This window comes from Durio zibethinus, chromosome 2 (genome assembly GCF_047325235.1).
Source record: "Durio zibethinus cultivar Kanyao isolate XHJ-2024 chromosome 2, ASM4732523v1, whole genome shotgun sequence".
NCBI classification, from domain to species: Eukaryota; Viridiplantae; Streptophyta; class Magnoliopsida; order Malvales; family Malvaceae; genus Durio; species Durio zibethinus.
The window spans coordinates 14,207,990-14,230,912 of record NC_143163.1 but is presented as its reverse complement, the minus strand read 5'-3'; the positions used below and the strand labels follow the sequence as shown (position 1 = coordinate 14,230,912).

Sequence of the window (22,923 nt, the reverse complement as noted above, 5' to 3'; positions counted from 1 at the left end):
GCACGTGTGCCAGGATGGATGATACTAAAGTGGCCTGTGTTGACTGTTGATCCAACGGTCACTGTGAAATACCCTTGTGGGTTCGATTCACAATCGTTGCGCCCGTGACTTTTTTTTTTTTTTTTTCTTTTTTGGTGTATTAGAGTTGTGCAAACCAATCATATGGCAACCCTTGGATGATAATAATAGTCAGATTAATGAGTTCAACCATGATGAAGGACTGGCTTATTGCAGCCTAGGCAGCTGCGCGTCCCTAAAACCTTTTAAGTTGGAACTTCTTCTCTCCGAAAAGCAGAAAATGAAATAATAATAAAAAAAAAAATCTGTCAATCAAAATTCCACTAGGTAGAAACATTCCAATTTCCATGTTTAGTTTCTAATCCTTTTATTCCTCTACCTAGGATGTCTCACTCATTATTTTACGGTGCAAGTTAAATTATAATACTTAATAATAATAATAATAATAAGTTTTACGATGAGTAATTAATGAAATGTTGAAATTTTTATTTAAATAATTAGAATTTAAATTTTAATAAGTTTAAATATATAAAAAAATTATCTCCAAAGAAAAAACGTCAAAATTCAAAGTTTCAAACATCTCTATCTCAGTCCAACCACACCCCACCCCCCCCCCCAAAAAAAAAAATCTGACATGTTCATGTGTACTTTTCAAGAAATCCACAATTCAAATTAGGCAGCAGGATCCCCAAAATCAAAATCCACATGTGAATGAAATAAAAGGAAAAAAAAAATCCCAAAAGCCAAGGAGTCTGATATGAATCAAGTTGGGACCTTCTGCGCTACCCCTTGATCAGACGGCTTCAATCCTTTCTTCTTTCTTGGCTGGCCGAAATTCACCAATTAACTCAGTCAGGCTAGTTGCCTGCCATTTTTGTTTTAAATATTTGTATTTTTTATATGATATATGTCTATTGAATAAGTCAAATATAGACTTTATCAATAATTTATAAATGATATATTACTTATAATAAATTAATAACTTATTATCACACTAAAATGAGACAAAAATATTAATACTATTTTTCTTCATGAATATCTAGAACCACAACTGAATTCAATAAAAATGTTCGAAATAATACGGATTTATAGAAGCAAAAGTGAATCCAATATATATATTACACAATTGATTTATATACTCTTTTTGAAAAGAAAAAAAAAATAGAAGAGAGAGAGAGAAAGCAGCTTCCCTCGGTCGATTTCGATCACGCCTTGCGCTCTCCAACCAACTAAAGCTTCTCCGCCGCTGTCCGAACCTGATTCCCCCTTAGCCGTCGAAAACCGCCCCAAAACCCGCTGGTTTTACCCCAAACATCCCCACCCCTTTTCCCCTGTTTTGCAATGCCTCTCCGGCCACACTGCCGGTTTCCCCCCAAAATAACACCACCAACCTCCTTTAACTTCCTCTAACTCATAAACCCGCTGCTAGGCTCTCCCTTTTTTTTTTCTTTTTCAAAATTTCAATGATTTTTGTTTCACGTTGAGATTAATTTTTTGGTATATAAGATATGTTATTTTTAAGTATTGAATTTTTATTATTGGATGTTAAATTTTTTATCCTTCTTTTTAAATAAATTTTTTTATTGTAAAAGTTTTAGAAACCTACAAGATCTTCGTTATGCGCCAAAAAACACTTAGTAATTTTTTTTCTAATAAATTTTAATATGATAATTATTTAGGGTTATTTGTCAACAAAACAGGTCAGGAGTCTATAAAGTGTTTACTTTATTTATTTATTTAATTAAATAATTAATATTATTAAAATTAAGATGATAATTATTTATTAATAATTTGTATATAATATTTTTTTGGAACATGTAATCATCCGAAAAATAACGAAATTAATTAAAAATTACTAGAATGATGCATGGTGGACACGGAAGAGAATTTTCATCATTGTGAAGACGAGTTTAGGAGGAAATTACAAGTAATTTTCTACTACATATAATATTGATATTTTTTTTTTTATATTGATTTATTGATGTATTTTCATTTTATTTTAATTTAATTATTTGAAGGTGATAATTATGATTTTTTGTTTAATTTTAAGAAAAATGCATGTGATTTTCATAATATAATATATGAGAAGAAATGGTTTAAAGACATGTTACAATCTGAAATGAAGAAGGCAATTACATTTTTGGACACAAGCAAAATATAGAGTGCGATTTTTACAATTAATCAAAATAAAATAAAGTTGAAATTTGGGATGAGTTCATTGAAAAAAGAGTGAAGAATCCAAGCATGACAGCGTTATTAGAAACTTACAAGCTTACATTTTTAAAGATAAAGATTCTGTTGTCTATTAGTTTTAGAAAAGAATTTTAACTTAAAAAATTGAAAAAAAATACATTTTTAACGATAAAATTTTATTGGTTAAATCTTATTATTGATGAAATTTTATATTTAATTTTAATAGATTAAATTTTATGAAAATTAATTTTAACAATAAATATTAGATATTAATAATAAAAGCTTCTGGCACTAATACCCTCCTAACGAGAAAAAGCTTACTCTAATGGGTATTAACAATTGAATGTGAGTTCATGAGATTTGATACGAAATATTATCTAATTAAATTATAATTCATACGATACATAAAATAATTTTATTTATTTAATATGAATATATATATTAGTTTTTAAAAATTATTTTAAAATTTTTAAAACTCATAACATATATAAAACTTATATATATTAATTTGTCATTAAAAAAATAAACTTTGTGAAAATAGTAAGAAAAAAATTATGTTTTTCTTTGGGATTTTTTGTTTATAATAATATATATACATCTGTACGATTATATCAAATAAAAATAAATTATGCCTTTCTTAAAAAATATATATTATTGAATAAAAAATTAAATTATAAAAATATTAATATACTTTCATTTTAGTAATCTTGATTAAATTATTATGTAAAATATGAAAAATGTTAGAAAATGTATGAAAAAAGAAAAAATAAATTAAAAAATATTATTTTTCATAAAAATGAAACTGTAATAATAATAAAATATATCTTAAAAAAAAGTTATAAACAAAAAAAAATTGTAATAGTAATAGAATATATCTTGGAAAAAAATTACTAAAAAATAAAAAAATTATGTATAACATATTATATTTGTAGTTTTAAATTTATATAAGAATTTTTTAGTGACAATTAGGATTAAATAGATAATTTTTAAATTAATTTTTTAAAACTTAAAACGGATATAAAAAGTGATAAAGATAATATTAAATTTTTAGTATTTATTTGAAATATAAATTTGATAATTAGAGTTTAAATGGATATAATTGTTTTGATGATTTTATTATTTAAAAATTTAAGATGAAAATTTTTTGAATTTTCAAAATCTTACATAAAATTACTTGAATTTTTTATTTCTTACGTAAATTTTTTAAAAAGATAATTTTTTTAAATCAAGATAAAAAAGATTGTAAAAAAATTTTGATAAATTTAATCTTTGTAATTTTTAAATATGTTTGAAAGATTTTAATAATTAAATAATTTTTTAAATTAAGTTATTCGTTAAACAACTAAAATTATTTATTAAAAAAATAAAATCCATATTTTATATTTTTAATTTTAAAAAATATATCTTTAAATTAATTTGATTTTCAATTATAATTTGAATAGTTTGAATATTTGAATAAATTTAAAACTATTTAATTTGTAATTAAAAATAACTATCTTATGTTTTAAAAAAATTATCTTATGTGTTATTTAAAAAAATTGTTCACATAAACATCAATGAGACAAACTTATTTATGTATATTATTATATAATATATATATATATTCAATTAATAAAAATATGTTTATTTAATTTTAAATATATTAAATTTTTTTAAAAATATTTAGATATTTTGTTATTTTAATATATTTTAAAAAAGTTTTGAGTTTTAGGACTTTTAAAAGAATAAAATTGACTCACGAAACGTAGCTAGGTATAATACAATTAGTGATGGCGATGGGTTGAGTTGGGGGTAAGTTTTGCTCGTCTCGAACCTGACTCGACTTTAAATAAATAAAATTCGAACTCAACCTGACTTTAAATATATAAAACTCGAATCCGATCTGATAAATTTTTTATTTTTTTATACTTGAACTCAACCCGACATTGTATAAAATCATATCTGATCCGATTCGACATGAATTAATAAAATATTATTTTTAATATAAATATAAAATTAAATATATAAAAAATAAATATAAATAAATAATTAAATAAATAATTTATATATATTGGGTTAGGTTTACTTAAAATTTGACTCTAACTCGACCTTGATTTTTTTTTTTATGTCACTCGATCTAATACCTAATTTAAAAAAACAAAATTAATCCAAAAAATTCGAGTTGAGTCCAAACCTATCGATTTCAAATTTTTTTGCTTTCTCTATATACAATTTGTTACTAAAATAAAGAGTGGGTAGAAAGACAAGCGCCCCGATCAAAGCCCAAATACTAGAATATGGTCTTCATTACGACATTATTATTATTATTTTAAAAACTTTTTAAATCAAAAATCAATGTTACAACTAATTTTTGGTGCAACAATTTGTCTTTATATATATAAATATATATTTGCATACGAATTAGTTATTAAATGGAATGAAAATACAAAAAATATTCCCAATATATATATATATATATATATTTCAGAGTAGACTTTTCAATTGATGAAGTGCTAGCCATATTTGTCAAAAATTTTAAGTCGACATTTGGATCAAAATTTTTAAATTTTAGATTGATTAATTATGATATGTGAACATATTATAGTATTAAATAATTTTATTTTACTTTATCTTATTTTAAAGAATATATAAAATATAAAAATATTAATATAAAATATTTAATATTTTAATAGTAAATTTAAATAAAAAAATCTAAATAAATAAGTTGGATCTAACCTTGAACATACATACAATCTGAAATATTATTCAAATTTGGTACTAACTGTCGTATAATTTTTTTTAAGTTAACTGTCGTATAATTTTATTTTAAAGAAAATATACGCTCTTACGTTATATATTAACAAAGATAAATTGAACGTACAAAAACTGTAGTAAGTATGAGAAATTTTTTTTTTTGGGTGTACGTTAGTAGCCTATATTGGACTCTTTAAATTAGATATATAACAGAGATTAAATAGTAATTTTATGTGTGGAATCATTGTATAAGATTATAATAAAATATAATAAAATAATATTATAAATATGATTAAACTTTATTTTATTTTATATTTAATATATATAAAGATTTATATATGATAATTTATTTATTTGTTAAAATTATTTTTTTAAAAATTTATATAATTTAAATTATTAATGTAATTTTAAAAAATATAATTAAATATGTAAATTTAATTTTATGAATTAAAAATAATCATCTCCATTTGATAATGATTAAATAATTTTATACTAAAAAAATATTAATTTTTTTTATAATTTTATATATATTTTAAATATAAATTAAATATAATATAAAATAATTATTATTTTATTCTATCAATAATCTTATATATTTCATATTTTAGTATCTCTAAAATAGAAAAAGAGAAAGTTTGTAAAATTAGAAATTAAAGAAGTTTTGTAAAGCACAAAGAGAAAATTTTGACGAAAAAAGACAGATAAAATTTTGAGGTAAGCGTGAAATGGAGTTGGCATCTAAATCTAAAGCAACAAAAGTGGGGAATACGTAAAAATAAAATAAAGATATTACCGAGATTGCACCCATAGAAATGTTTTCACCTGCTCGTTTGGGTCAACTGAAAGGCGCCCTTCTTTACTCCCCCAACGACCCCAACTCAACTTCAACCCCCGCCCTCTCTTTATTCATGATCTAAGCCAAAGCCAAAACGACTCTCCATCTTATTTTATTTTTTTATCGTTCCCATCGTAATGTTAAAATAACAAAGTCTTTTTTTTTCCCTTTTGTTGGAGCCTCCTTCACCAACCCTACCGCTCGCCCTGTCCGGTCTCTCATCCTTTGATCTTTGTCTATGGCAACCATTTCCAAGCTTTCTAACCCCAACCCAGCCGTTTCTCTTTCATCATCTTTCAAACCCAGATCTTCTTCATCGCTTAAATGCTTCGTTCGGTTCCCTGCCACGGCTGCTTTTAACTCTAAGCTGGTTTCATCTTCTAGCTTGTCCTTCCCAAACCACAATCCTTTCAGGGACTCCTTGGTGTAAGTATTTGCTCTACATCAACGACCTTTCTCAAATTGATTTCCGGGTTTTTGTTTTTTGTTTTTGTTGGTTGATGTAAACAGTGCTTGTTTGCTTTGATGTTGATTGATTTAAAGCCTGAAACCTTTTTCTTTCTTTTCTTTGGAAGTTTTGTTGATTCATGCAGATATTTTGATTTTATTTCTTGATTTGATGTTGACTTGGCTTTGCTTTGATTCATTGTTATCATGAACATTTAGTACCTATTGATTTTTTTTTTAAGATAGACTTTTTTTTTTGTTGCTCTTTAACAAACTTTTCTTAGGATCTATTGTTTGGAATTTGGAAGGATTGTTTTCAAGTAAGTTGGTCAGGGTTTTGACCAAAGATGGTTTTTTTATGGAAGCTATTACAACCTAGTATTCTCAGCACTGCTTGTTGTATACGTAACGCAGCGAATGAGATTTTACAAGAAACAGTGGTGCATTGTTATTCATTTTAGTTGCTTGCTACTTTGCCCTTCCATTTTAGGCTTCTTTGATTCCAACTACGTTTTCTTATTGCAGTGTCAGATGTTCTCTTGTTGATGGAAACGGTAGTTCAGTAAAGAGGACTACTTTACATGATCTGTATGAAAAAGAAGGGCAGAGTCCATGGTATGACAACCTTTGTAGGCCAGTGACCGATTTGCTGCCACTGATTGCGAATGGGGTTAGAGGTGTAACTAGCAACCCAGCGGTAAATACCTGCTATGGTTTTGTTTTCTCTGTTGTTTTAGTTGGTGGCATTTGTCTATTTTGATCCCCTGTAGCAACTTTGAAAATATGTGATTGCAGATTTTCCAGAAAGCTATATCGTCATCAAATGCTTACAATGATCAATTCAGGTATTCTTGGTTACCTACTATTTTAAGTGTTGTGATGAGTAGCATTAGTGCACTGATTCATGATGCAAAGTAGACAATTGTATTTAGGCTTGGCATTTCATGTCATAATATACCTAAACCCATAGCGTCAGCAGAAAGGAAAAATGAAAGTAGAAATTAGAAACTAGAGAAAAACAAAGACTTGGTCATCTAACCTGAGTTGACGGGTTATCATGATCTCTTGGGGTTTGAGAATTGAATTTTTGGATCTTTTTAATACTCAGTCTTTATCTTTAAAAATACTGGAATTTGCAGGGAACTTATACAGTCTGGAAAAGATATTGAAAGTGCATATTGGGAGTTAGTGGTGAAGGACATTCAAGATGCGTGCAAACTTTTTGAGCCAATCTATGAGCAAACAGATGGAGGTGATGGTTATGTTTCTGTCGAGGTTTCTCCCAGACTTGCTGATGATACTGAAGGGACCATTGAAGCAGCCAAATATCTTCATAAAGTGGTTGATCGTCCCAATGTGTACATTAAGATTCCTGCAACAGCACCATGCATTCCTTCAATCAAGGAAGTTATTGCAAAGGGCATAAGCGTGAATGTCACTGTATGTTATTTCTAATTTCCTGGCTTTACTTAGACTGGAAGATGTAGTGTTATGCTACATGCATCTGTTTCACAAATGTTCTTGTGAGCATCTACTGTTATACCAATCCTAACAATTAATGCTTTGGATGGGCAATTGGCTGACAAGTCAAGAACCATTTTCACCCAATCAACAGAGCTTTCCAGTCTTGAGATTTCTGGCACTTAAAACTGTTTGGGCCGTTTTTTAGTTCTGAACTTGTTTCACTGACGTTTTAGATAATTGTGGACGTATTTTGCAAGTAAATCTGGGCTAGATTTGTTTCTTTTGTGTACTAAACTTGATTTTTTCTTCTTATGTGTATGCACAGCTCATATTTTCACTTGCTAGATATGAAGCTGTTATTGATTCTTACCTGGATGGCCTTGAGGCTTCCGGGCGGAGTGATCTCTCTAGGGTTACAAGTGTAGCTTCCTTCTTTGTCAGTCGGGTAGACACCCTTATTGACAAAATGCTTGAAAAGATTGGAACACCAGAGGCCCTTGATCTCCGAGGAAAGGTAACTAAACCGCAAGATACATGTTCTTACACTTTGAATATTAACTGAATTACATGTCAAGACTTACTTACATCATGTCATGGTTACTGTTTTTTAGGCTGCCGTAGCTCAATCAGCTCTAGCATATCAGCTCTACCGGAAGAAATTCTCTGGTCCAAGATGGGAGGCTTTGGTGAAGAAGGGTGCTAAGAAACAGAGGTTGCTATGGGCCTCAACTAGTGTCAAGAACCCTGCCTACCCTGACACTCTATATGTCGCTCCTCTTATTGGACCTGACACAGTGAGCTATCTTCTTGTTGAGTAAAGACATGGTTTTCAACTTGAGTTGGTGAATAATTCTGTTATGTTTTTGGTCATTTGTGCTGTTGCAGGTTTCAACCATGCCTGACCAAGCACTCCAAGCCTTCATAGATCATGGCACTGTTTCAAGGACAATTGACACAAACGTGTCTGAAGCTGAAGGCATCTATAGTGCACTTGAGAAGTTGGGGATTGACTGGGGCTATGTCGGCTCTCAGCTTGAGGATGAGGGGGTGGAGTCCTTCAAGAAGAGCTTTGACAGCCTTCTTGACACCCTGCAAGAGAAGGCAAACTCTCTTAAATTGATTAGCCTGTAAAGCATTTGTGATATGCTTGTTTTGCTGTCACCGCAACCAAATAAAAGAAGCGGGTCTTGGTTCCTGCTTGTAAAGTTAGTTGGTGAGCGTTTTATAAGATGTTGAATATCATGTACCTTAACATAAAGGGTTTAGTGCTTGTTTATGGAAATTTCATTTTGTGCTTATTTCTGTGTTTCTTCTAACATTCTTCTTCTGATCATGAAGTTGCAGACTCTGGTCCTAAAGCAAGAGGATATATGGTAATTTTGATTGCACAAGGATATTTGTGGTTCTTGCTGCGAATCATCATACTTACAACAGTAGTAGTAACATTTTGGTCAATTTCTATAATTGATGGTCAAAAGTCAAATGTTTCTTCACAAAGAATACCTTAAACACTGCCCTTTGGATCTTAGTTGTTTTTGCGTGGCCAGAAAAGATCGCAAAATTTCCGTGATTCTACTAGTGTCATTTACCAAAATGAAAATATAAACAAAAGTTGTTTTGTTTTCTCGGTTTGACGTAATTAATGCCGACGAGACGGCTTAAATTACAGCTTCCACGTATAAAAAGGAAAACCAGAAGAAGTCATGAATGTAGGTTAGACAGCAATTAAGGAACCGATTTAGAGTAAAATTCAGTTGATATTGTTTCCGATTAGGTTTGAAAATTTAAATAAATATAAAGATGAATTAACAATTTGTGAATAAATTTTATTTTATTTTATTTATTAAATTTAATAAAATATTATAAATGATATTTTAAAACTTATTAATTAAATAAATAGATTATAAATATAATAAAATTTTAATTAATTATATTTTTGTACAAAAATATCTTAATCAATTTTAAAGTTTAAAAAAATAAAAAAAAATAAAATGGTTTACCAACAAAAAGTTGAAAACAAAATATGAAAAATTAATTTGAAAAAAATTAATATTATGAATGATCTTTAAATTATAGTAAAACACTTAATATAATACTTTAATTTTAAAAATTATTAATGTAGTATATGAATTATGAATTTATTAATTAAAATAATTAATTTCAAATGATCACTTGTAATTAATAAATAATCATTTAAATAAAATATTAATTAACAAGATTATAATTTAAGTATCCCATTTAAAACTTTTTAAAATTTAAATATTATCTAAATTATATATATTTTCATCACCTATTACTTAAAATTATGACATTTGAACACTGCTACATCAGTTCCATATTGCCATATCATTGAATAATAAACATTAAATATAAAAAATTAACATAAATAATTTTTTTAATTATAAAAATAATTAATTATCTGTTAATCTATTAATATAATTTTAATTAATTATGTTAAATATTATTTATAAAATAAAATAAAATAAAATTTTAACATATAAATACAATCTATTTAAAATTCTTAAAAAAAAGATAAGATAATATAGTATTTAAAAAAATTAATTAAAAATTGATTAACATAAAAAGATGAGAATTAATGTAAATTTAGTGTTATTTAATATAAAATATGTTAGAAGTATCATAATATCTTAAAAGAAAGTTATGATAATTTTAATTGTAATGAATATAAGAATATGCATAATAAGATATTATTATAACATAAATAATTAAGTTAACAACATAAAAAAATTATTACTATAAACCTAAAGAATAATTCTAAATCAATAAAAAAGGGTGTAAATGATATAATAGCACTCGCAAATTACTCAAATTCGATTAAAATAAAATTTAAATTTAACTCGATTATTATTGAGTCGAGTTTGAGATCGAGTAACTCGACTCATTGATCGAATCGAGTTCGAACATTCTTATACCCGGTTCGAATAGTTCGTGAGCCTAATCGAACTTTTATATTTAAATATATTTTAATTATTTTAATTACTAAAATATCTCAAACTCGAGTTCGAGCACAAATAGTCGAGCTTTTATTGAATATAAGAATTGAGCTTATTTTTACATATTAATTGAGCTTAATCGAGCAAGCTCGAGTAATCAATTTTTATCTCGAGTCGAGCTCGAGTTAAAAAAATAAAATTCGATCGAATTTGAACCAAATTTTGAGCCTAAAATTTCGAATCGAGCTCGAGTTCAAGTTCAAGTTTAATCATGTATCGACTTGAACTCGATCAATTACACCCCTATCAATAAATAAGTGTTAATATAAAAAAGTGAGAATAGTTATAAAATTAGTATCATTTTACCGTAAAATGAGTTAAAAGTGTTGTAATATCCTAACAAAGAGTTGTAATAATTATAAACATAATGAAAAGTAATAACAAGCATAAAAAGATATTATTGTAACAAAAACAATTAAGTTGATAATATAAAAAAAAATATTATGACAAATAAAAAAATTTTAAACAAAAAAATAAAAGTTAATGTAAAAAGTAAGAATAATTGTAAAATTAGTATTATTTAACATAAAATGATTACAAGTATCATTATATCTTGATAAAACATTATAACAATTTTAAACATAATAAAAAGTAACAACAAGAAAAATAAATTATTAAAACATAAATAATTAAATTGATAATGTAAAAAAACTAGTATTATAAATAAAAAATAATTCTACATTAAAAAGTAAGTGTTAACATAAAAAGATAAAAATAATCATAAAATTAATATTTTTTTACGTAAAATAATTAGAGGTATTGTAACACCTTTAAGAAAAAATTATGATAGTCCTAAATGTAACAAAAGATAACAATAAACGTAAAAAAATATTATTATAACGTAAATAATTAAATTGATAATATAAAAAAATATATTATTATAAATAAAAATTATTCTAAACAAAAAAAGTATTAACTTAAAAAAGTGAAGGTAATTGTAAAATTAAAATCATTTGACATAAATATGTATTAAAAATGTTGTACTACAAAAAGATAAGAATAATTGTAAAATTAAAGTTACTTTATATAAATTGGATTAAAATTATCATAATACTCTAACAAAATATTGTGATAAATTTAAACGTAATTAAAAAATAAAAACAAATATAAAAAGATATTATTATAATATAAATAATATTTTTGATAACATAAAACAATTATTATTTCAAATAACTAGATAAAAAACCCGCACTTCACAGCGGGATAATCTTACGTAGCTTCCCAAGAATAACAGTTCAAGGCCTAGTAACTTGTAAGAGTATTTTAGCAAAGGATATTGTGACCTGCCATGGAGTTCAGTGACAAAAGAATTAAGTAAAACATATAATAGAATATAATTCATCTTCAGGAATTTTAGGTAGTGGACATCTAAGTTCTTACAGCAATTGGAAGGCATATCTCAACTGATGAAAAAGACTTCTCCGAAAAAGGCTCCTAGGCATGCAACAAAATCCAATTTATCAATCTTCCTTGTCAAAATTGCCGCCTAAACAATTGAAGAGCCTTATATTTGTCTGCAAAATTATAAAGCTGCTTAGTATGCTTAAGATGTGTGCTTGAATATGTGGAATTAGCTGTCTTAAACACCAGAGATGCTGAAGCCATAGCAGCAGCAGTTTCAGCTACAACCTCTGTCCCTGGAACAGATGCGTTCACCTGTGTGAGAGGCCTCCTCTTTCATGACCTCAAGTCTTTCCCAACATTTATGGTTTGCTACAAGATCACCCACCTACCTCATTGTTGGAAGTAAAAATCTAAAAGTTAATATACATTTTAGAGGTTTTTTTTAAAGGATTGTGCAATTATCAATTTGGTCACACCATCTTAGATTCCAAGTCAAGTATGTTTTACGAAACAGCTGCAAAAGTGGCACAAGGTTTCTCACTTAGTAAAATGAGACTATGAACAATAGCATGCTCACTATGACAATGTAATTGATCTCATATTTCCAAACAACCAATCATGACAACATCAGAAATACCAAGCTATAAATTAAAGGCCTAGAACTAGTTGCTAAATTTCAAGATATTCCGGATCCTTAATAAATGCTACCTTTAGTCAAAGCTCCTATGCATTTTATTAAGTCAGAATGTAAATTTCTAAGGCAAGATTAAAAAAAAACAAAAACGAAAGCAATTTAAATGCACTTGCACAATCACTCATGTACAAACACACACAATCCACAAAAATAGATGGTAGTTAAAGACAAGGGTTCAGTGATTGACCTATCAAGAATTTGAGGAATTCGTTTGGAAACATATAAGCTGAAGCTCACTCAGATAAACTGACAGAAAATATTGTCATATGAAGATGTTTAACTAAATGGGAAATTTAAAATCTTCAAGGGAAAACCATGATCTTCTATTGCATGGGGAGTGAAAGAGCTATCGCTTTTTTCTTCCATCCTTCCCAGACTTGGAAGATCGGAAACACTTGATGTGGTTGGAGTGTCCTGCTTCTTAGTCCTCCCAGGATATCTATCTAGGTACCAACTTTGCAACATGGAGCATCAGCTGTTTTCCTGCAACCAAACAAATTATGGAAGTAGAATCATTCATAGTGGCATTCATTGTGTTACATTCCAGTCATAATCCATTATGTCACTATTCTTTTTTCCTTATAATTTAATGAAATCAATGAGACAAAGGAAACATGTCTCCCTTCATAATCTAATTTGGTGAAATTAAAGATTAAAAGTGCTTTTACATTTTACTTCAAAGTTCGGATGAACTTATGCAGCAGTATAAAAGCAGAGGAAACACTATCAAATAACTCACTTAAAAACCCAATTTATATGCCCACAAATGGCATTTTTCGAAGAATTCAATATATTTATTTTACAATCAGGTTCTGAACTGGCATTATAATTATTTTTAAAACTATACTTGCTGGAAGAAATGGCTAGATTGTATAAAGTCCCATCCCCTCACTCTCCCCCTTTGCATGAAATTGTGTGGGTACGCCTTATCAATCTACAATAGTCATGAATTCTAAACAAGTTATGGAAGTAGGGTCATTCAAATTATGGAAGGGAGGTGTTATGAATTCTAAGGTTACAAATACAACACAGGACATAATGATATTAGAGACAGCAGTTTCATAGCCAGCCATAAAATTTACTGCTGACCGAGAAAATGAACCTGCAAGTAATGAAGGAAAAACATCATTAGTTATATAACAATAGAATTATGTGACTCAGTATGTACATGTCTATATTTTCAATATATCTTATTCGTATTGACAAATAATCAAAAGATTTAATATGATGCAAATGAAAAATGTTTTAATATTTTCCATGCATGATTTAACATGTAGTGCAAAAGAAACAGATTTGCTGATATTTTTATACAATACATATGATTTTTTTAAACTTTCATTAGTATGAACTTTGATAGCCAAAGTGAGTAGGTTGTCGTAAATAAACATTTTCTCACTTCTCACCTATGGCCACGTAGCAAGAAGTCATTGAACCATCAACATTCATTACACCTACAGAAAGGTCAACCACCAAAGCAAAACTATACCGGTGCAACTACAAGGTCAGTAGAAAGGAGACATTACCATTTTCACTAATGGATCTGTCAAAAAAAAAAAAAACACACACACACACACAAAACAAAACAACTTGTAAACCCCAAAACAGATAAAGCATCCTATATCCCACATTATTTGATGCATTCACCAAAAAAGGTTAGCTAAAGCATGGCCCTAAAACTTTCTTTTCTATTTTTTTACATGATAATCTTGAATGTCTATGATAATTAAGGTTAAAATGAATAAAGGTTTGAAAAATAAACCATATAGGCAGGTGAAGGAACAAGCTCAGCCGTAGGTGCAATATTGTATGCAGTGTGAGGTGCACCTCTTATAGCACTGCACCAGACAGCATCGGTTAACATTTGTCATACTAATTTTATGAAAAATGTTGTTCTTATTCTCCACTTTTGTGCCTTATATTAGTCAAATTACATGATATTGCAATAATTAGAGATTTGATTTAATAAATCACATATAGTCACTTATACAATATATTATTGTCACATCAAGTGAGAAGAATAGCAAAACTGAAACAAAGAGATAAACATAATTAGTACTTCACTTCAATAACTTGGTTTTGTAAGCTGGATTAATACCCAATGAATATTTTGGGCACGAGAGCTCCTTTGCCTTTCTAAATTTAGTGAAATTACAATGATATAATTAAACCCATCATTTAACTTACTAAGTTCAAGAATTTCTAAAAATATTGCAATAATTAGAGATTTGAATTAATAAATCACACATAGTCATTTATACAATATATTATTGTCACATCAAGTGAGAAGAATAGCAAAACTGAAACGAAGAGATAAACATAATTAGTTCTTCAGTTCAATAACTTGGTTTTGTAAGTTGGATTAATACCCAATGAATATTTTGGGCATGAGAGCTCCTTTGCCTTTCTAAATTTAGAGAAATTACAATAATATAATCAAACCCATCATTTAACTTAATAAGTTCAAGAATTTCTAGATTATATATCCAATCACATTATTTCAAATAAAACTTTCAATATATTCCAGACTCTAACAACTCATCTCGAGCAGCAGGATTTAAATTACCAATGCAATTCTTTTAACTTCACTTTTTCTCAAATTGTTAAGATTTGATTTATATTCCCTTAACTTAGCAAGAAGCACTGCCTTAACATTTGGCTAAAAACTTCTTAACTCAAGGTCCATTTTCCAAATCTAAGAAAGGAAAAGAGCAATATCAAGTTGAATACCCAAAGAAAGGAAAGACTAAAAAGGAATATCCAAAACATGCAATGAACCAGGTACCAAAGCTTCTACATCATCCACTCCAGCTCTTATATCATAAAAGTTTTTGCTTCTTCAACTCTGCAAATTAGAAAAGCAATTAGGAATTTGAAATTGAACAATTACCTAATCATAGAGGTATCACACTTGAACAAATTGAAAACATTTCTCATCAAAGACCTTTGATGAATTAAGAAAATGAACTTACTGCATTATTTAACAAAATGAAATGCATATTATTTAGATTCATATGTCATAATTGTCTATCTACCAAACTCTTTGCTGTCACTTTTCTTTACCAATTCAATGATCATTCTTTTCTCAAAAATGCCACACCACCTACAATTCACCACAAAATCAATTAAGAAATTCAACCAAAGAATGAAAGAAAAATATCACGTAAGAAGCAAATAAAGTATTGAAACATGAATAATGGATATTTCTTTCCCCATTTTCTTTTTATTAAAATTAAATTGCTTTCTTTTAGAAAAGATTAAAATTATTCTCTAAAAGTTATAAGAGGAAGAGGGAAGATACCTTTGGAAGCACGACTCTTCCAAGATTGCCCACATCGCTCTGCTTTAACACTTTTTTGCAAAAGAAACCTCAAATTCTTCTCAGGTTTCCATCCCTAAAACACACCCAGAAAAAAAAAACAGCATCATTACTTACATATGTACATTTAACGTTCTTATCTTAATCATGCATCAATAGTTACAACACCCAAAAATTAATGTATCTGATAATCACAATAATAAAAAAATGATCGAGGATCAAAGAACCCACCTTTCTTCTATCCGCTACCACCTGCTGCTGATATGTCTGCGTTTGCATGGTTGGTCGATCCACAGGATGTACCAAAGCAACCTCATCAGGTAGAACCAAAGGTCTTGAAGCTGCACTGCCACCAACCGATGGCCAATAGACCCAGTTTTCAAGGTTGGATTGGGTTGTCGACACACAATTATCATTCACAAGCCTTGTATATTGATCAACACTCTGATTTTGGTGTTAGCTTTGTTCATTATTATGACTGATTGTGATTTCTATGGCATGATGAAAACCTTCTTTGCCTAGCCATCCTCTTCTTTCTTGCCTCTTTAGTAGTAGATAAACCCAACCTTACTAACCTACCTTACTAACCTTTGATCATTATTATGGCCTTGAACATATTGATATGGATATTGATTCCCATACCTAGGAAAAGCCTCTTCTATTTTGTTTTTCTTTTCTGAATACCGACTGATTTTTGGAGAAACTTCTCCCTTCAAGCTTTTAAAAGCTTATGGAGAAGCTCCTTTCTCACGAGTACCCCTTGATTGTTTTTATTTACATTGTTAGTTGTCCTCAATATGTGACGGACAACTTTTATAGATAATATAGATTAATAATTTTAAACTAAAAAATAAATGATAATATAAAAAAAATGAGAGTAATCATAAAATTTGTATTATTTGATATATGATTATAAGTGTCATAACATGTTTAAAAAAAAAGTTATAATACTTCTAAATGTAATGAAAGGTAAAAAGATATTATTAGAACATAAATAATTAAGTTGATAATATAAAAAAAATTATTATTACAAATAAAAAATAATTTTAAATAAAAAATTAAGAGTTAACGTAAAATAATAAGAATAATAATAAAATTAATTTTATTTAAAATAAAATAGTTAGAAGTATCATTACACCTTAAGAAAAAAATTGTGATAATTTTAAAAGTAATGAAAAGTAACAACAAATGTAAAAAGAAATATTGAAACATAATAAATTCGTAACGTAAAAAAATAATTCAATTAAAAGATAAGCATTAATATAAAAAGATGAGAATAATCGTAAAATTAATATCGTTTGACGAAAAATATATTAGAAGTATCATAATACATTAAGAAAAATTTATGATAATTCTGAATATAATAAAAGGTAAGAATAGGTATAAAAAATTTTATTGTAACATAAATATAAGTTAACAACATAAAAAATTTATTGTTATAAATAAAAAATAATTCTAAACAAAAAAAATACGTGTTAATGTAAAAAAGTGAAAATAATTGAAAAATTGGAATCATTTGGCTCAAAATATGTTACAATATCATAATGTACAAGGATAAGAATAATTATAAAATTAGTGTCATTTGACATAAATTAGATTAGAAGTTTTGTAACACTTTAATAAAAAATTGTAATAATTCTAAACGTAATAAAAAGTAAGAACAAGTATAAAAAAATATTGTTGTAAAATAGCTAATTTTTTAGACAACATATAGAAGTGTCGTAATACTTTTAAGAAAAAGTTACGATAATCCTAAACGTAATGAAAAATAACAAGTATAAAAAATATTATTATAATATAAATAGTTAAGTTGGCAATATAAAAAAATTATTATTAGAAATTAAAAATAATTTTAAACAAAAAAAATAAGAGTTAATAGAAAACATAGAGAACAATTGTAAAATCATTATTATTTTACATAAAATAATTAGAAGTACCGTAACACTTAAATAAAAAAATTGTAATAATTTTAAATGTTATGAAAAGTAACAACGTAAAAAGATATTATCAAAATGTAATAAATTTGTAATGTAAAAAAATTAGTATTATAATAAAATAATTCTAAATAAAAAAATTACTGTTAAAGTAAAAAGATAAAATAATTGTAAAATTAGCATAATTTGGCATAAAATATGTTTGAAATGTTGTAATATTTAAGAAAAAGTTGTGATAATTTTGAATATAATAAAATGTAAGAACAAGCATAAAAAAATTTTATTATATCGTAAATAATTAAATTAACAACATAAAAATTATTATTATAAGTAAAAATTAATTGTAAACATAAAAATACATGTTAATATAAAAATGTGAGAATAGTCATAAAATTGATATAATTTAATATAAAATGTGTTAAAACTATCATAATGTAAAAAGATGAGAATAATGGTAAAATTAGTATCATTTAGTATAAAATAGGTTAGAATTATTGTAACACCTTAGAAAAAAGTTGTGATAATTCTTAACATAATGAAATATAAGAACAATTGTAAAAAAAAAATTATTTTAACATAAATAATTAAGTTGACAACATAAAAGAATTATTATTATAAATAAATAAATAATTCAATAAAAAATTAAGTGTTTACTAAAAATGTGAGAATAATCATAATATTTATATCATTTGATATAAAGTGTATTAGAAGTATTGTAACACCTTAAAAAAAGTTGTGATAATTTTAAACGTAATAAAATATAAGAATGAGTGTAAAAAAAAAAATTATTATAATATAAATAATTAAATTGGTAACATAAAAAATTATTATTATAAATAAAAAGTAATTCCAAATCAAAAAATAAGTGTTAATGTAAAAAAGTAAAAAAAGTGAAAATAGTCGTAAAATTAATATCATTTGATGTCATAATACTTTAAGAAAGACTTAGGATAATTTTAAATAAAACATATAGTAAGAATAAGCACAACTAAAAAAATAAAGTAAATAATTAACTTGACAATGTAAAAGAATTGATATTTTTGAATTAAAAGATTCTAAATAAAAAAATTGTTAATGTAAAAAAATGAAAATAATCATAAAATTCATATTATTAGGTGTAAAATGAGTTTGAAATGTCTTATCCTCAAAAAAAGTTTTAATAATTTTAAATGTAATGGTAAAAAAAGTATAAAAATATGTTATTAAACATAATTAATTAAGTTAATTTCGTAAAATAAATTGATATTATAAAATTAAAAATCATATAATTTTTTATTTGTTAAATTAATAAATTAAATAAATTTATATATACTTTTTTTAATGTTTACTTGTTAACCTGTTTTTCTTTTTTTTTTTCCCTTTCTTTTTAAAGTTGTATTATTTTTACAATTTATAATGATATTTTATGACCTTAAAATAAGATTGATATATTATGATCTTATTATAGACAAACCTTATCCCAAGTTTTATCTCTTTGAAATCTATTATACTTCTTTATTTTTGTAATAAAAACCTAGACCCTTTAATTTCCTTATTTGGTTTTAATTCATCCCAAGCATTATTTATTTTTCAAGTCAGTTACTTTTAATTCCTTTCATCTTTCTAATCCCTCATCCTTTAAGGTTGAATTCAAAGAATGTTTCACTTATTTCAACCTTTTCACTTTTGCACTCCTTTGTTTCTTCCTCATTTATTTCAAGATTTTTTTCCTATTCCCTATTTGAAAAGACATTTGAGAGTTTAAGGAATTTGGATAGCTTGAGATGAGCTGAATTTTTACTATGCAATTTCATCAGGTATGTAACCCATTGTTTTCCCCCTTATGATTAATTGTTTATTATCATTACTTTTTATATCCCTAAAAAGACCTATTCATTTGAAAAGACCTTAGAGAATCCAAAGAATTTGAATAACTTGAGAGAGTTGAATTCTCAACATGCAATTCCATCAGGTATGTAATTGATTGGACAAAATTCTGTAAGTGCACAGACCGTTCAAGTAATAATAAAAACTATAAAAGTCTAGATGTCAATCTTATGAGGATTATTTAAAGACATTTCTAATCTAAGTACCTATTATCTCTATACCCTTTTAAAGTTGGTTCAATAAAAAAATATCTATGAAAAATTTAAAATTCTACTAAAATTTTTTTTTCCAGTAATCAACTCAAACTAACTAAGAAATAAAGACATGAAAAAAAATGAACAAAATGCAAAAGAAAAATTACAACAATAATCCTAAAATGTAAGAACAAATGGTAACTAAAGGAAAATGCATGGTTGAAAGTCAAACATGGAATACATGGATAAAAGTGATGTAAAAATAAAGAAACCAAAAATAATACATAAAGTTGAAATTGACATGTAAAGACCAAAATTGATGCATAGCATGATTAAGAAATGAAAACTAGAGGTTGTACTTATAACTAAAGCTAAGCATGAAAAGATTCTTAAACATAAACTATATTTTAACCAAACACTAAACAACCTACATGAAAACATGATTTAAAGAGTAACCAATAGATAGAATATGAAGGAGAAGTCATCTAAACAGAAAGGTAGAAAACAAAAAATAACAAGATAAATGCAAGCTGTAAATTAAATTCTTTTATGTCACAGTTTGGACTTCTAATGGCTCAACTAAAACTACTCCTAAATGGAATTTGAATGAGAGATTAAAGATGGAAAAGAAAATTGCATTAGGAAAATTGAAGGAAAAAATAGCAAACTTTGAGAAGACAGTAAAACTAAACCTGACATAAAATCGTAACAAAAAAAAATTCAATCTACTATTGTATACTAAAAATGAACTTTAGTTGAGCCATGAATATATTTATCAACAACTATTCTACAAGATTCAACCTGAAAATCAAAGAAATTAACAAGGAAATCAGCTTAATAACCTAGGAAATCAAACAATACACAACTAAGCACAAACATAATATATTTAATAATTTTGATCCAAACAACTAATAATATGTGAAGAAATGAACTGGATCAAGCAATATTCAACAAGTAAACAAGTACAACTAAGGATTTAAAGTGAAAAAAAGACAAACAACTTGCCAAGGAGAGAGTAGTTCCATGTCAAAGTTGATTGATCACATTTGACCTACATTTGTCACCTACAACCAGTTGAATCTTTTAAGCTTGATCTAAAATGTTGTGGTGTGAGTTTGAAGCTAAATTTTTAATATGTTGTAGCTAATTGAATTAGAAAACTATGAAAAAAATAGAACAAAAATAAGCAAGATTTGAATGAGAAATCATCTAAAAACCACAGGTAAGTCAGAATTAGCAGATTAGAAAACATATTTGAGTATCAACAAAAAATCAGTAGATTTTAGATAGAAATCAATAAAATTTACAAGTTTCATTGCCAAAATAGTAAAGAACATTGAAAAGTACTTAAGGAAATGTAAAAGTACAATCAAAATCAATAGAAAAAATAAAAATCAAGGGTTGTTTGGTTGCTAAGAAAATAAAGTACAGTAAAAAGAAAGTGCATAAATTAAAAAATAAGAAAAATAAAATCCTAAGCTAAAGTGTCTCTAAAATAGCTGGCTCTACTTTTATATTTAGGCATGTGAATGGTGAATGGAGCCTTAAAAAATCTCTCCAAAATATCTACAATGAGGTGAGCTTCTAAAAACTTCTTTCCTCTTTGCTTCCGTACATGGCACATGGTTGTTTATAGGCTTCTTTGTTCTTCTCAATTGCAAGCTTTCCTCATGGTTTTGTCACTTCCAAAAAGTCTAAGTTATGACCTATGAAAGCACGCCAACATGTCATGTCATCACTTCTTAAAGTCTTCCCTTGAATGTCAAAATGTGATGCCCTATTCGTGAACAAATAAAGGTTGCATTCCATGCCACTACTGCACCATCTTTTTCTTATTAAGCCTTTTGCATGCATGTATGTTTTCAATTTTTGTTACAAAAAATTCAAGTATTCCATGAACAAATTTAATAATAATATCACTAGAAGAATGCTGAAAATAATGTTAAAAAAAAGTTATGGAAGAAAGGTTTAAGAAAACTCCATCAAAAGCAATCTAACTTAATAGCACTAGTTTTAGGTCATTTTCACAATTTGCACAAAAAATCCTCCAAATTTTATAAAAAATGTCCAAAATTTCTCAATTCCATTATTTGTACTTACACATAAGATAAATGTGTATTTAGGAGTAATTTTACCAAAAATCTTGAGGAACAAGCCAAAATATGAATTAAATTGCACTAAAAATGAGTAAGAAAAACTAAAATTTTAGTGCAATCAACAACCCATTGTTTTCCCCCTAATTATTAATTGTTTATTAGCTTTAGTTTTTAGATTCCCAAAAAAATCCATTATAGGTCCCAATACATGGATATTGAATTGTTTTTATATTCTCATCAAAATCAAGCAACTTCCCATGCATTGTTGTTGATATCATTCTCATCCTTCCGGCTGCAATTCAAGGTAAAAAAAAACCCATATTTACAAAAACTAATTCTTTTACTCAAATACCCAAACCATTTTTTTTTCTTAGATTTTTAATTTAAACATTGTTGTATGTTATGTGGCACTATTCTAATAAAAATTTTCAAATAGCATATTTAGGGTTTGTCATGCCCTGCTTTTTCTTTCTTTCAATCACAATAATTTTAATGCAAAATTTTTACTTCAAAGCAAATAATTTAACTTCTTTTAATTTCAAAACTTTCTACTTTGTATTTTATGTAGGTAACATGCAATGAATTGGAATTAAGACCTCCACTTAGTTATGTAAGTTTTAAATAAATCTTATTCACTGTTCTTGCAAATTTTAATGCTTAATCTATTAAAATAAAATTTGATTTTGCTCCCATGCTATGTAAATCCTTTTTATTCTTTGTTTCAAAATTTATAGACAGTTTGCAATGGATTGTGATAGATTAGTTGTTACTAGAA

At 26.7% G+C, this 22,923-nt stretch overlaps 1 protein-coding gene and 1 long non-coding RNA gene across 6 annotated transcripts; one reads left to right on the top strand and one right to left on the bottom strand.

Annotated features, from left to right (window-relative positions):
* Nucleotides 1-5,951: 5,951 nt before the first annotated feature.
* On the top strand, nucleotides 5,952-8,988 carry LOC111309323 (uncharacterized). The gene is made up of 7 exons (XM_022908399.2): nucleotides 5,952-6,205; nucleotides 6,752-6,923; nucleotides 7,022-7,071; nucleotides 7,366-7,666; nucleotides 8,016-8,204; nucleotides 8,302-8,484; nucleotides 8,576-8,988. Exons 1-7 carry the CDS (start codon nucleotides 6,018-6,020, stop codon nucleotides 8,819-8,821), a joined length of 1,329 nt encoding a protein of 442 aa, XP_022764134.2. The 5' UTR covers nucleotides 5,952-6,017; the 3' UTR covers nucleotides 8,822-8,988.
* Nucleotides 8,989-11,889: 2,901 nt separating this feature from the next.
* Nucleotides 11,890-16,822, bottom strand: LOC149520018 (uncharacterized). 5 transcript variants are annotated; one of them, XR_016331494.1, is made up of 5 exons: nucleotides 16,290-16,822; nucleotides 14,146-16,134; nucleotides 12,930-13,844; nucleotides 12,085-12,433; nucleotides 11,890-11,987 (listed from the first exon to the last, which is right to left on the bottom strand). It is a non-coding gene; the product is annotated as an uncharacterized LOC149520018 (long non-coding RNA). The 5 variants fall into 5 exon arrangements; XR_016331495.1 differs by having other exon boundaries at nucleotides 12,085-13,844; nucleotides 14,146-14,236; nucleotides 15,470-16,134; XR_016331492.1 differs by having other exon boundaries at nucleotides 12,085-13,844; nucleotides 14,146-15,842; nucleotides 16,041-16,134.
* Between the last annotated feature and the right edge of the window lie 6,101 nt (nucleotides 16,823-22,923).